This window comes from Oncorhynchus tshawytscha, linkage group LG18 (genome assembly GCF_018296145.1).
Source record: "Oncorhynchus tshawytscha isolate Ot180627B linkage group LG18, Otsh_v2.0, whole genome shotgun sequence".
Taxonomy (NCBI): domain Eukaryota; kingdom Metazoa; phylum Chordata; class Actinopteri; order Salmoniformes; family Salmonidae; genus Oncorhynchus; species Oncorhynchus tshawytscha.
The window spans coordinates 14,163,288-14,178,933 of NC_056446.1; the positions used below are offsets into that span (position 1 = coordinate 14,163,288).

General features: G+C 42.4%; 1 protein-coding gene across 2 annotated transcripts; it reads right to left on the reverse strand.

Annotated features, from left to right (window-relative positions):
* Positions 1–529: 529 nt before the first annotated feature.
* On the reverse strand, positions 530–14,954 carry LOC112217551 (DBH-like monooxygenase protein 1 homolog). 2 transcript variants are annotated; one of them, XM_024377905.2, is made up of 13 exons: positions 14,841–14,954; positions 14,321–14,516; positions 12,583–12,729; positions 12,210–12,377; positions 11,928–12,011; positions 9,720–9,899; positions 9,468–9,570; positions 9,113–9,279; positions 8,680–8,871; positions 8,207–8,266; positions 6,719–6,861; positions 2,781–2,949; positions 530–874 (listed from the first exon to the last, which is right to left on the reverse strand). In XM_024377905.2, the coding sequence occupies exons 2-13, from the start codon at positions 14,375–14,377 to the stop codon at positions 719–721; spliced, it is 1,626 nt and encodes a 541-aa protein (XP_024233673.1). In that variant the 5' UTR covers positions 14,378–14,516; positions 14,841–14,954; the 3' UTR covers positions 530–718. The 2 variants fall into 2 exon arrangements, with proteins under 2 accessions (XP_024233673.1, XP_024233672.1); XM_024377904.2 differs by lacking the exon at positions 14,841–14,954 and having other exon boundaries at positions 14,321–14,807.
* Positions 14,955–15,646: the final 692 nt, after the last annotated feature.

Below are 15,646 nucleotides of genomic sequence, written 5' to 3' on the forward strand. Positions count from 1 at the left end.
AATCAACCATTCATCCAATGTCATCCACATGGTCTGGAAATAACACAGTATTCCATATTCCATGACTCTTCTCTCCAACTACTCCTAACACAAAAGCAAGAATGAGACCTTCCTTTTTGCCCTGGTTGCGACTGTATGGGACATTGTCACATTGGAGTTACTCAGCCAGAGTAATCGCTGTAAGTCGGACTAGTGGTGCTGGCAGCACTGCGGCCTTAGGGAGAGATGTTCCTAGCGGTACCAGGGTGACCAAGGCTGTAACAGTGGCCTTACAGTACTGAAACTACCCTGAGCCAACTATATGTTTCTATGTAGCCATGTCAATTATTTGAATCAGGTCTGGAGAAATTCACTGGTATTTGGGGCTATATTGCAGGCCTAAATTCTGGGCAATTTATCCATAAATCATAGAAGAATATGAAGAATGTGTCATGGGCAATACTAGCAAAAAGGGTCTTACACTCAACGTAAATAACTACCTACCTAAACTTGACCTTCTTGGCCATAGGTAATACTACTACTTCCAAAATACAACTCTAAATAAACATTTATTAACTCTTGGACATAAAACATTTTAAAAGTATGTTTTATATATATTTAGACAATAAACCCCCCCCCAAAAATCCACCATGTCAACATCAGCACATCTGATGGAAGAGTCCTTCTAATACACAGGGAGTGGTGTGATTCACACAGTTGCATGGCTATAGGCTACAGGCTAAAGGCTTAAACAGGCCTGGACTACGGAGTATGTGAGGCACAATGTAAAGAGGAGAACCACTCCGCTGTGTGGTTCTGAGGCAGAACGGCACACCACGGAGGGAGGCTTGACTTCAGACTTCACCTCTGGTGGTGACACTAACGTCCCTTGAATCTGGAGGGGAAAAGAACCAGAGGGAAATGGGAATAACTATGAAATATAGTGAGGAAGATGACTCTCCAAAGCACATTCAAGCATATATTATACAGTCAAATTAAACAAACAACTTTCAACAAAATGAATATAAATCAACATCCCGGAAGAGTGAAAGGGCACAGTTTCATTGGTGGATGACATATACAGTGCCTTGCGAAAGTATTCGGCCCCCTTGAACTTTGCGACCTTTTGCCACATTTCCGGCTTCAAACATAAAGATATAAAACTGTATTTTTTTGTGAAGAATCAACAACAAGTGGGACACAATCATGAAGTGGAACGACATTTATTGGATATTTCAAACTTTTTTAACAAATCAAAAACTGAAAAATTGGGCGTGCAAAATTATTCAGCCCCTTTACTTTCAGTGCAGCAAACTCTCTCCAGAAGTTCAGTGAGGATCTCTGAATGATCCAATGTTGACCTAAATGACTAATGATGATAAATACAATTCACCTGTGTGTAATCAAGTCTCCATATAAATGCACCTGCACTGTGATAGTCTCAGAGGTCCGTTAAAAGCGCAGAGAGCATCATGAAGAACAAGGAACACACCAGGCAGGTCCGAGATACTGTTGTGAAGAAGTTTAAAGCCGGATTTGGATACAAAAAGATTTCCCAAGCTTTAAACATCCCAAGGAGCACTGTGCAAGCGATAATATTGAAATGGAAGGACTATCAGACCACTGCAAATCTACCAAGACCTGGCCGTCCCTCTAAACTTTCAGCTCATACAAGGAGAAGACTGATCAGAGATGCAGCCAAGAGGCCCATGATCACTCTGGATGAACTGCAGAGATCTACAGCTGAGGTGGGAGACTCTGTCCATAGGACAACAATCAGTCGTATATTGCACAAATCTGGCCTTTATGGAAGAGTGGCAAGAAGAAAGCCATTTCTTAAAGATATCCATAAAAAGTGTTGTTTAAAGTTTGCCACAAGCCACCTGGGAGACACACCAAACATGTGGAAGAAGGTGCTCTGGTCAGATGAAACCAAAATTGAACTTTTTGGCAACAATGCAAAACGTTATGTTTGGCGTAAAAGCAACACAGCTCATCACCCTGAACACACCATCCTCACTGTCAATCATGGTGGTGGCAGCATCATAGTTTGGGCCTGCTTTTCTTCAGCAGGGACAGGGAAGATGGTTAAAATTGATGGGAAGATGGATGGAGCCAAATACAGGACCATTCTGGAAGAAAACCTGATGGAGTCTGCAAAAGACCTGAGACTGGGACGGAGATTTGTCTTCTAACAAGACAATGATCCAAAACATAAAGCAAAATCTACAATGGAATGGTTCAAAAATAAACATATCCAGGTGTTAGAATGGCCAAGTCAAAGTCCAGACCTGAATCCAATCGAGAATCTGTGGAAAGAACTGAAAACTGCTGTTCACAAATGCTCTCCATCCAACCTCACTGAGCTCGAGCTGTTTTGCAAGGAGGAATGGGAAAAAATTTCAGTCTCTCGATGTGCAAAACTGATAGAGACATACCCCAAGCGACTTAGCTGTAATCGCAGCAAAAGGTGGCGCTACAAAGTATTAACTTAAGGGGGCTGAATAATTTTGCACGCCCAATTTTTCAGTTTTTGATTTGTTAAAAAAGTTTGAAATATCCAATAAATGTCGTTCCACTTCATGATTGTGTCCCACTTGTTGTTGATTCTTCACAAAAAAATACAGTTTTATATCTTTATGTTTGAAGCCTGAAACGTGGCAAAAGGTCGCAAAGTTCAAGGGGGCCGAATACTTTCGCAAGGCACTGTATGTATTTCCGTCAGAGACTAATTGATAGCACCAGATTAGCCCCAGCCCCAGCTGCCTGATCCTCAGCGCCAGCTCTGACGGAACACTCACCGACCACTCGTCCTGCCCCCACTTGGAGCAGCGCACGTTCATGGGCAGCTGTAGAACCATCTGGTTGAAGGACTTCCCTCTTTTCTTTGACCACCTGTACTTGTCCATGGCCTCTGTGAAGGACAGGTTGCTATACTTCTTTGGGCTCTTGATCATGAAAGGCCAGGTCCTTTGACAGAAGAGGAATGTACATTAAGTGACAGTAGGTAGAATGTTTACCCGTACGCCTGCTGATGCGCAATATATCGGTCACTGCATATGTGTACATGTACACTATTCAACATTTTGACAACTTATGGTCAGAAGGGAAAAAGGGCAGAGCTGCTAAACCAGATCATTCCCAAAGCATTTCCATGAGGTAGACGTTAGGGGGAAGTGGGACATTTAGTAGTTTCCTGCTAAGGCCTGTTTGTGTTTACAGGTTAGTGTTCGTCTTTACGACAAGGTTACTTGGAGAGCACTTAGCCTTTCTCGGATGGAAGAAAGAGCTGTGTAACCTCATCTTTTTTTTAGAGCAGCCGACCTGATCTATTCGAAACCTCCTCGTTCTTGTGAATGAGAACAGAAGGAGTTCCGTCCCGCTGTAAACGCACTCCAGCAGCTCGACCCATGAAATAGGCTCTCATTTCCAGGCCTCTCATTATTCTCAGGGCCAAGGTCTTACCTTACGCAACCTACTAAACAGGAGCATATGAACAGTAGAGACCATGGACACATTACAGTACGTAGCATCAGATTAAGGAACACGTTGAACTGTGTTTACTGTACGGACATACAATGAACTGACTTCTATGTGACGTAATCATTATATGAAGTAAAATGACGTTATATTTTAGGATTTCCTTTCATGCGCTTACAGCAAACAAATTGAAATGTTACGGCAAAATGATTGTTTTCACAGCAACTATTGTGCATCGTTTCATTTCATTTGATGAAAAACATGTTATTTTGAACAAAATGAATGGAATTCAAGAGCAAAAACATAGTGAGGAAAACAATAAACGATTGCTTTGTATATCTCGCCGTCAAATTCCAGCTTGCTAACTAGTAAAACATAACAGAACCTGCTAAAACAGGACAATGAGTATCACTGTTCTCAGCTGCAGCTCAGCTCCACATGTTGACCCCATTGGGCTAGTGTGAGTCCATATTCCTCTGTCCTTCCTCCCTTCCTTCCTTCCTTCTAATGGCCTGCAATCTCCTTGTCCCATAAATCTTTTCCAGTCCTTCCCCTATTCTCTCTCTCAGGCCTGAGCGAACATACAGTGGGGCAAAAAAGTATTTAGTCAGCCACAAATTGTGCAAGTTCTCCCACTTAAAAAGATGAGAGGCCTGTAATTTTCATCATAGGTACACTTCAACTATGACAGACAAAATGAGGGGGAAAAATCCAGAAAATCATTGGGAGAATGTCATATGGTCAGATGAAACCAAAATATAACCTTTTGGTAAAAACTCAACTCGTCGTGTTTGGAGGACAAAGAATGCTGAGTTGCATCCAAAGAACACCATACCTACTGTGAAGCATGGGGGTGGAAACATCATGCTTTGGGGCTGTTTTTCTGCAAAGGGAACCAGGACGACTGATCCGTGTAAAGGAAAGAATGAATGGGGCCATGTATCGTGAGATTTTGAGTGAAAACCTTCCATCAGCAAGGGCATTGAAGATGAAACGTGGCTGGGTCTTTCAGCATGACAATGATCCCAAACACACCGCCCGGGCAACGAAGGCGTGGCTTCGTAAGAAGTATTTCAAGGTCCTGGAGTGGCCTAGCCAGTCTCCAGATCTCAACCCCATAGAAAATCTTTGGAGGGAGTTGAAAGTCCGTGTTGCCAAGCAACAGCCCCAAAACATCACTGCTCTAGAGGAGATCTGCATGGAGGAATGGGCCAAAATACCAGCAACAGTGTGTGAAAACCTTGTGAAGACTTACAGAAAACGTTTTACCTCTGTCATTGCCAACAAAGGGTATATAACAAAGTATTGAGATAAACTTTTGTTATTGACCAAATACTTATTTTCCACCATAATTTGCAAATAAATTCATAAAAAATCCTACAATGTGATTTTCTGGATTTTTTTCTCTCATTTTATCTGTCATAGTTGAAGTGTACCTATGATGAAAATTACAGGCCTCTCTCATCTTTTTAAGTGGGAGAACTTGCACAATTGGTGGCTGACTAAATACTTTTTTGCCCCACTATATGTACAGTGCATTCGGAGAGTATTAACACCCCTTTTTCCACATTCTGTTACGTTACAGCCTTATTATAATATGGGTAATAAAAGTGTGCTGCTCATCAATCTACACACAATACCCCATAATGACAAAACAAAAACAGATTTTTTGAAATTTTGCAAATGTATTATAATAAAAAATATATATATATTTACATAAGTATTCAGACCCTTCACTCAGTACTTTGTTGAAGCACCTTTGGCAGTGATTATAGCCTCGAGTCTTCTTGGGTATGACGCTACAAGCTTGGCACACCTGTATTTGGGGAGTTTTTCCCATTCTTCTCTGCAGATCCTCTCAAGCGCTGTCAGGTTGGATGGGGAGCGTCGCTGCACAGCTATTTTCAGGTCTCTCCAAAGATGTTAGATCGGGTTCAAGTTCGGGCTTTGGCTGGGTCACTCAAGCACACTCAGATTCTTGTACCAAAGCCACTCTTGCGTTGTATTGGATGTGTGCCTAGGGCCGTTGTCCTTTTGGAAGGTGAACCTTCGCCCCAATCTGAGGTCCGGAGTGCTCAGGCGCAGGTTTTCATCAAAGATCTCTCTGTACTTTTCTCCGTTCATCTTTCCCTCAATCCTGACTAGTCTCCCAGTAACTGCACCTGAAAAAAAATCCCACAGCATGATGCTGGCACCACCATGCTTCACCTTAGGGAGGGTGCCAGGTTTCCTCCAGGAGTGACGCTTGGCACTCAGGCCAAAGAGTTTGATGTTGGTTTAATCAGACCATTGTTTCTCATTGTCTGAGAGTCTTTAGGTGTCTTTAGGCAAACTCCAAGCAGGCTGTCATGTGCCTTTTACTGAGGAGTGACTTCCATCTGGCCACTCTACCATAAAGGCCTGATTGGTGGAGTGCTGCAGAAATGGTTGTCCTTTTGGAAGGTTCTCCCATCTCCACAGAGGAACTCTGGAGCTCTTTCAGAGTGACCATCGGGTTCTTGGTCACCTCCCTGATCAAGGCCAATCCCCCCTGATTGCTCAGTTTGGCCCGGCAGCCAGATCTACAGTAGGAAGAGTCTTGGTGTTTCCAAACTTCTTCCATTTAAGAATGATGGAGGTCACTGGGCTCTTGGGGACCTTCAATGCTGCAGACATTTTTTGGTACCCTTCCCCAGCTATGTGCCTCAACACAATCCTGTCTCGGAGCTCTACGGACAATTAATTTGACCGCATGGCTTAGTTTTTGCTCTGACATGCACTGTCAACTGTGGGACCTTATATAGACAGGTGTGTGCCTTTCCAAATCCTGCCCAATCAATTGAATTTACCACAGGTGGACTCCAATCAAGTTGTAGAAACATCTCAAGGATGATCAATGGAAACAGGATGCACCTGAGCTGTATTTCGAGTCATAGCAAATAAAGTATTTTATTTTTTAATATATTTGCAAACATTTCTAAAAAAACATTTTCACTTTGCCATTATGGGTTTTTTTGTGTAGATTTTAGAATAAGGCTTTAACGTAACAACATTTGGAAAAAATCAAGGGGTCTGAATACTTTCCGAATGCACTGTATGTACTCGCTGTATAACATGCAGTAACTCATTCGAAACATAACTTCTCCCTGAGAACACATGCTGTATGACCTTTGAAAGGTGCTCCAGGAAGAGAAACTCTTCACCTCAAAAGTATCTTCCCCAATTGTTGTTGCAGGTTCCAACTTGAACTGCTGCATAGGTATTGCAGCTGCATACTTACGTGACAGGGGCCTGGATCTCTTTGACTCCAATGAACTTGAGCTGCCCGGTGATCTCAGGGAGGCTCTCACACCTGGCCAGGTTCACTCTGGGATAGTAGAGCAGGTATGACAGACACATCTCATCCCTGGTGGTCAAACCACCCTGAAGGAACAACCAGAGGAAAATAATCAAGAAATCAAGCCTGGGAGACAATCAGTATGCTCAATATTAAACGCCAATACCACAGCTAAATTAAGGTTACCACTTACCATGTTTTACAACTATCACATTACACGTTTATTTCATTCTATTTAGCTCCACAGAAACATTTGTCAACAAATACACCGATATCTGCATAACAATCATCAACTCTAACAGCCACTAAGAAATCACGAAAATCTGTTTCGGAAACAAATTTGAACGTGAGTGATAGTTTACCCATTTGTGCCACAAATGCTAAAATGTTAGCATTTTGGAAACAGTGCCAGGGAAACTAAACTAAATCATGGATTAGTGTCATACCAGGTGCACAGACTGCTTACAGTGTAAGGAAACCAATGTAACATTTTGTAACTTGGGTGAATGATCCCTTTAAGGACTACTTCAGGGAGTATGGTTTCTGACAAGGAGCAGACACACAAGCATTGCTTTGTGGCGCCATGCGCTGGACAAAGTTGCAAATGGCAAGCAATGTGTTATTCGGGGGAAAATAATTGGCATGAATTCACAAAACCATGACAATGGATTCAAATTCAGTCTCATGTCGTTCCAGAATGACAATGAGTTATCATGTTTCCTCCTGAACAGTAGAGAGTAACTTCAGAAGAAAACGACCCCTGTTTTACGACTAGTCATCAGAAATGTGTTAGTTTGATGTCTCTGTAAGAAACAGTGCCAGTAGCTGCAAACAGCGATATAACCAAGATTCGTCTGTGGTCCTGGGGCTGTATTTGCAGACAGATTGTTCAGCCAAGAACAGACAGTCTTTAACACATACATCTGAAAGTATCAACCAAGAGGTTCATGCAGGGGAAACACAACTCATTCCTATAACAAAATTCCATTCCATTGCATTCAAGTAGCCTCCACTCTTTCCACTGATATATTATCCTTCTTAATTTTGAGAAATAGGAACGATAGTGGTCTTCAATGTAATTATTCTTCACAATAAGAATGTTTCAAAACAATGTGCTTCGTGTCTGTCTCATGGCGACGCTGAAGTCAAAGGAATAATCCCATAGCTCTATCCTAAAGGGTTCTGTAATAAAATTGGCGTGAACATGATCACTATTGTACCATCCGGCAACCAACCAAATCATAAAATCCTGGAAACACAGACAGATGAGAAACACGAGCTCAAATAGACTCAAATAGGCTCAGCCGGAGGACCAATAGGACACACTGAAAAATGTTGTGATCTCTGTAAACTCAGAAGAACAGTTAATTAAAGAAAAAAAAAATGTGTGTTTTCATTTATCCATGTGGATTGTGAGTACTACATTCTTACCCAGGTCATGTTTTGTCTGCCTTTTGTGGTGTACTTGCATTCTGTGATCAAATGGTCACCCTGAAAAGAAAACAAATTGAAATCAAGGCTCTTCTCCAGTTGTGAATTTAGAACCCCACATCAAACAGAATGGCGTTGTCATAAAGTACAACATCAATATAACACTAAAGCGACAGTGCATAAGGTGTGACTCACTGTGGTTTTAGCACGGCTGTACTGCGGTCAAAGGCAACAGCCGTTTGTATGAAATCTTTTTCACATAAGTGAGCAAAACCCCCCAAAATGAACCACTTCTGTCATGTATCTACAGTATGTCGGTGGATCAAAGTAATGCAATCATCAATCTTTACTGTTCATCAAAGGGTGAGGTAAACCTGCTTAGACCTGCATGGGAAACTCAAGCAGTAGATTTATATTCTCATGTTTCCTTCACTACTTAACATGTCAGGTTAACAGTATAGCAGTGTACCAACAGGTAGCAGCAGCCTCTCTTCCTTCAGCAGCTGGAACTCCTGGAAGTTGAAGTCAAACTCCTCATCATGTGACAGGGGCTGCAGCTCCTCCTGCTCCCGGAAGTGTCTGGTTCTGATGGCGCGGCCAGCTAGGTGGGCATGCATCAGAACAGCAAACACCCTCACTCCGTTGGGCATCTCCTGGCCTAGGGACTGATGGAGGAGCAAAGAGATTCTCTCATAGATGCAGAAAGTGCTTTTTTTAGTTTAATTGCACTTTTGGATGATCACTGTTTTGGGAACGTAGCAAGAATAAAACAGAGGCTTGCCACTGTAGGTGATGTAGCATAACAGTAATTTAACAGTGGATGTTGGACGCCTGTTGTTCCCTAGTGAAATGGGACTTTTGGCATCGCGCCAGATTGAAAAACAACGCCAGAGCTGGCTGTCTTACCTCCTGCAGACACTCGCGGGTACAGTGTCCTTCGGAGACGTACTCCTGCATGCCTGGAGGCAGCATGTGGTACAGACTGACCCACACACCTGTCTCTATCACACCTGCATCATACTGGCGCAGCTCCGGGGTGTAGAAGAGACGCAGGCCAGAGCTGTCCAGCACTCCTGAGAAGGAAACAGTAACATTACCATGCACAGGGTAACTGACCGTTGCGCTGTAAAGTGCTGTAGATGTCACTTTGGCGCACACACAAATGTGTATGCTGTGAACGGGTGAAAAGGAAGAACACAATGGCCATGGCAAACGAGCCACGTTCGCTGTAACATGACGCGTCTTTGTGGGTGTACTGTACCTTGTTGAAGGGCTGGGTTGTCATAGTGGACCTCCATCAGGACATAGACAGGGTCTATTGCTGTGCCAATGGACAGACCAACGTGGGGCGGATAGGTGAACCCCTGTGAGGGTAGATTGAGAGGCACACTGAACGTGTCGATAAGGACGCTTACGCGGGCCACTCCGATACACGCACACACACACACGTAGCTAATGAAATGTATTACGACACTGAATTGAAAACCACCACAAGTAGAAAACAATTGCCCACCTCACCACCGATGGCCCAGGCGAAGACTATCGTCTCACAGGTGAGAAATGAGTCAGGCATATTTGGATGGTAACATTCATGGCTGGCACCGAGCTCACTCTCATTCAAGTTGCTATCACATTGATACAACAAAATGTGATGAACCAGGTTTTCGTGGCCCCTTTGAATCAAAGGCTCAATCTGTAAACAAAAGAGGGGAAGTTGTACATTTGAATGCATTCTAAACCACAGTTGGCTTCTTTTGAATTGCCTACACTTGCCTTAAAAGACCTCAACTCTATTGCTCTTAACCGTAGGATACACATGAGATGGGATAAACAGGATTCGGTTGGCCCTGCTCACCATAGGATGGAAGTAGTGAAAAATAATATTTTTTCCTCGATAGGGGCCTCTAGTTTGGCCTGCGATTCTGAGCAAAGCAGCTTGCTGCCTGCTGGGCAAACTGTGACATCATACTGTGAGGCCTCCTTTCAAATCAGCACGACATAAGACCAAAGCTTGGCCTATGACCACCATATAAATATTTAGACATTCTTCCTTTTACTTTTTCTCAATTGTTATTATTTAGGGTGGAAGCAGCTGTCGTAGTCGAAGTTAGAGGTTGAGATTGTGACATGAGAGGGGGGGGAGTATCCCTTGTTAGACGATTTGAGACACTTTATAGGCTGCTGTCTCTGAATAGAGGACTTTGTTGAACAGAATACTTCTGTCAAAATAAAATACGCATGTCATGTAGACACAGTTTTCAGGAAGTCTTGAAAGTCAGAGTCAGCTAAACAGGAAGTGAGGTTGCGGTGCCCAGGATAATAGCGGGTGGGGTGAGGTGGTGAAAGGCCAAATAAATCCCCCAGAGGGATGAAACAGGTGGAGCAGAGGGTAGAGAGAGAAACCACGACTGAGAAAATACCATGGGAATGTTTTAAAAAATGTTTTTATGTCAGGATAGGCGTGCACAGGGAAAATGAGACTGGCTCTTTTAAACTTCTGTATAAATGCTTTAAAACGCAAAAAAAGAACAACAGTAATTTTTCTTTATGGACCACAGATGAATTGGATGAGACAGTCCTATTCAGATCACGCATAAAAACAGATGTCTTACATACGGCCTCTCGCTCGCTGACTCACACATCATGCACACGCACACGAAAACATCTGGGATGGAAAAATATGTTTAATGACAACAGCCTGACTCCCATTTGGATAACCAAATGATTTCCGTTTCACTCTAATTGTGTGCTAGCAACTCTTTTAGTATCTTACATCATTCCGTTATGCAAAAGATCCCTCTAAAATAAGAGTTCACAACAATATACGGGCTATCTTAAAACAACAGCGCGTGTGTTGTGCATAGTGGAATCAGACACCCCCAGCTGTTAATAAGGCTAGGATTTTCCATGTCTTTTTTTCTCCAATGGAGCATATTTTTAGTCTAGAATGGTGCTGGTGTTTCTCAGTCTATGCTCTAATTGTTATCATCCCAGTGGCAGAGTGGAGAACAGACGAGAAGAACCAGCTCAATGGGGCAGTACAGTAAGCTATGTGCTGGAGGAGAAGTAAGAGAAGAGGGAGCGAGCCATATTTATCTCTTTCTGGCACTGGTTCACTTAATCACTGAAGACTCTTTGTTTTTGCGTAACTGTGTTTGACTTGACAGAATAGTCGTACCGTAAGTGGTACGACAAATGACAACACGACACAGTACCACTATTCCACATGACATGATATAGCTAAGGCAGTGTAGATAAACGTACAAGCACATTTAGGATTTAGATTTAAGAGCACGTTTGGTATTTATGACAAATCAATGTGCCGTCATACCATACCTTTGATTCTAAATTGTATGTGCTACCTCCTTTAACCAAGTGTGTTTTGAAGGCTTTTGGTTTCATACTTGTTCAATTATGTTTGGGGTATATAATTAAAACAATGGCTCTTCTAATACACAGTAGCAATTTGAAGCTGCTGAGAGAGAGCTCAACACAGGGGGGGACATACTTCAGACGACAGCAATGAAAGAGGAACGCAGGCAGACCAAATAAGAACTCAAATGATCCAGGTGAGATGCCTTTAGAGAAGGGTAAACAAACTGACTGCGCCATGACTGAACTATAGGCTAGTCCTTCCTCAAGAGAAAGCCTGTCGTCGATTTGCTATTGTTTTTCTGCCGTGCTGTTAATATAGCTCAATGATTTCCAAGCGTGTACTTACTCTAATTATGTGATGCTTCTGCTGTACCTCCTGGATCTGAAATATCTGACACCAGTAGGTAGTGTCCTTGTATGGCACTGGCACCTATCTTGAGAGAAACAACAAGACAGCAAGACTGATGTTTACACTTAATAAAATGTGACTAGATCTCACACAGTGCAAATACGGTCTCAGAGTTGTAAAGGTCTCTCAGAAGTAACAAAAGCCAGAAGTGGTATCAGGTTTGTTTAAGAGACGGGTGGATACTGGGTAGCGTTTGTCTTCTCCAGCTGTCACACTTACGTTTATGTTTTGCAAGTTGAAAAAGTCGGTCCCAGAGGTAATATTAACTTTACTTCCTGGGTCGAGTAGTCGCATACTCTTCCTCCCCCTGTTCACTCCATGGTACATCGGTCCTGATGGTCCCACATCGTCACTGTGGTAGGCCCATATCACCCTCACTGTGCTTTCCTGGGCAGCACATATTACACATCTATTATCTATCAATTCATTTCAATGAAAAAAATTCTGCAAGAAGTACTATGACAACCCCGGGCACGAACTGACACTTCAACTAAAACGCCCACCCACCTTACCCCATACACAAGCACACATTTAAACATCCAAACAACCCACACATTTCCCATAAGATAAAACACTTCCACCGCCCACGTACCGTGATGTCCTTGTCATTTGTGTCACAGGTCAGGAGATCCCTGCTGAAAGCCAGGACAGTGTGTGTATTGTTCTCCCTGCCATACTCCAGCCTGTAGTTCTGCTGAACATCTCTATGCACTTTTCTCTTGGCGTCTGCAAAGTAATCCTGTAGAAAGCATGCCGGAAAAAACACAACTATTCTGGCTGCAATAATACTGTAATTAACCAAAAATGAAGGAGGGGATAAGAGAGCTCTTCAATGTAATTATAGATACATAGATGTAATTCACTAAACTTGGGGGAAACCAGTGTTCTTATGACACAATTGAAAGAGCACTCTAAACAACAAATGTGCATTACTGTTATTATTATTATTAATAATGACCTACTACGGCAGCAGGGTAGCCTAGTGGTTAGAGCATTGGACTAGTAACCGAAAGGTTGCAAGTTCAAATCCCCGAGCTGACAAGGTACAAAATCTGTCGTTCTGCCCCTGAACAAGCAGTTAACCCACTGTTCCTAGGCCGTCATTGAAAATAAGAATTTGTTCTTAACTGACTTGCCTAGTAAAATAAAGGTAAAATTAAATAAACTGTACGATTACTATAGCTAGGATGACTACAGTTACTATACCCAATTTGTCTTGAGCCCTGTTTATACCTGCCACTAACATCTTGGCACTAGCGTCTTTTGTCCTGATCTTGTCCACATTCTGACTGTCCCCACATTTTTAGACAGGTGTAGTCGATTAAAAGGCGCATTGTGATCGGATTGTGATCAGATCTTCCTGGCATGCATTCGTCAGGCATTGAACACCTCCGGAGGTAGTCAGGCATTGTGTCTGGATATCTTACAAGTGTAGACGGATCTGCACAGTTACAACTCTAAAATCATAGACAGGTGGCACCATTGACTATGTGTCTTAAAATAAATAAATCAATATTATTGTGAAAGAATGGCTTTGTAATAATTAGCATACAGGGAGGAACCAGGAAATCTGGTCACAGTGGGGACACCATGGACAAATCGGAGACACATTGTAATACCATGTGTAGACAGATTTCTGAAAATGTGGGTACAATCAGAATCTGGACAAGATCTCAGGACACAGGACCCATGTTTGCACCAGGTATAAAATGGGGCTGTTGTTGGCAAGTGTCTGGCTGTCACTGCCAAGCCTAGCTTGCAAATACATATGACAATTTTCCACTAAGGCGGGCAAACAACAACAACATTGGCACAAAACTACAGCTACCGTCTCCTTCTGGTAACACAATGAGAGAGGTTATTTTGGATTGTGTGGCATCGTTGCCAGAAATGTTATCCTTGATCCCTGATCCCTGAGGCAGAGCGAGATTCCTGTGATGTGTAGCAATATCAAGACCCCTTACACTGTTGGAGTTAAGCCATGAGTGGCTGGCGGTGCATCACAACAGTTTACCATACCTAGTTACACCTAACCAATAACAGATGTCACTATTGGTTCAATTTGGAGATCCTCAATGACTATGTTCTAGCTATTTTAATCGGGATTTAGATAGGACTATTTCAACACCCACAGTATAACCCAAATAGCCTTGGGAAAAGAGTTAAACATAAATGTAATATAAATCATTATTTTCCTATAGCAGCACAACTGAAGTATGCATGTCATGTAAAAAAAAAAAATGCAATTGAAAGTAGCCCACCTCGTGATAAAAAAGCAAGGCATAGGCCTAGATGCGTCACTTTCATTCTGTAAAACCAAAGGTGCATACCTGTAGATAGGGTCTTCCATCTGTGACTCCACCAATGACAATATCCGACAACGCCATTGCACCGTTGGGAGATAGACCAAATCCTACATATCCTGTCGTTTCCACTTCTATTTCGAAAGTAATTGTTCCCCGGTCAAACCTCCACTTTAGATGGTATTTCCCATGAGGGTCCAAGATGGTTGAATGTCTAAATCCGCTGCCGTGGGAAAAAGATGCGTAAAACCAAAAAGCTGTGAAGAGAACTAGGACATTACGATATTTCGCGGGTAACATTGTGAACGTTGACGTAAAAACACAAAAACAACTACAAACAAACTAAAATGTCTCATTGAATGTCGTTGTTGAGATAAATGGACGTTTCAGTAGAGGTTTGCCAGTGGTGCGCGGCGACCTAAAGACGCTTAATCTGCGAGGAAGCAGCGCTTCTCTCATTCTCTCACTACAACTGTCGAAATGTGTGCTGGCCCCTCTGATCTTTAGAGACACGTCCCACACGGCTACTTCTGTGGTCAGGCCTTACCTGAGTGGTTCGTTGTACACACAGGTGGCTGCGGCTTTCGGCAGTACAGCATAGGACCGTGATAGAGGCTACACATACTTTTAACGGCCTGTATCGACGGGACAGAACGTGAAGAATGGGTGCGTTACAAGCACATACATTCTGAAGTGTACAACAGGGTGCATGGTCAGAATGTATAGTTAGACACTGGATGGATCATCTCTGAACGTGTAAGGGCATAATAGACTATTAGCCTAAATACCAACCTGAGTTAAAAATAAAACTCAAAGCAAAAACACAAGCTAAATTACAATAGGTCTATAGAGGAAGAAAAAAAAGAGTATTACATAAATACGAAATAATAAAATATACAGAAGGCCTGTGTTTCTCATATCTCACCATGTCATATATTTTGTGGTAAAAAAAAAGAAAAAGTATTATCCTTGTCCCTTAATTTGAATTTATCCTAAATGTATCAGTGCCATTATGCCCTTACACGTTCACAACTGTAGGCCTGGATGTATGGTGAACTACAGTAGGAACGTAGCCATCAGTCAACAGGCTGACCGCAGTGAGACAAGCTGAAGCTGCCAAAACTTCCAGGAACTGTCCCTCCTTCAGAAACACACCTACATGCAAGATGAGGAGAGGGAATGACCCACTGCATAAAATGGAAAATGTGTTGGAATTCCTATATGCAAATCAAAAAAATAAGTAGCCAAGTAAAAATTGTAACAATAAGAATAATGCAATTAAGCATATGAGATTGAGTACACAAATCAGGTTTTTATTCTCATTTATATAGCCCATTAATCAGGTTTAATGAG

Excerpts from the sequence above, each read along its gene's own strand:
- LOC112217551 (XM_024377904.2), bottom strand. The coding sequence starts at position 14,593 with ATGTTACCCGCGAAATATCGTAATGTCCTAGTTCTCTTCACAGCTTTT. Across the intron at positions 12,378-12,582 it reads CAAATGACAAGGACATCACG|GAAAGCACAGTGAGGGTGAT; the intron begins GTACGTGGGCGG and ends TGTGCTGCCCAG. Across the intron at positions 9,280-9,467 it reads CAACCCAGCCCTTCAACAAG|GAGTGCTGGACAGCTCTGGC; the intron begins GTACAGTACACC and ends TTTCCTTCTCAG.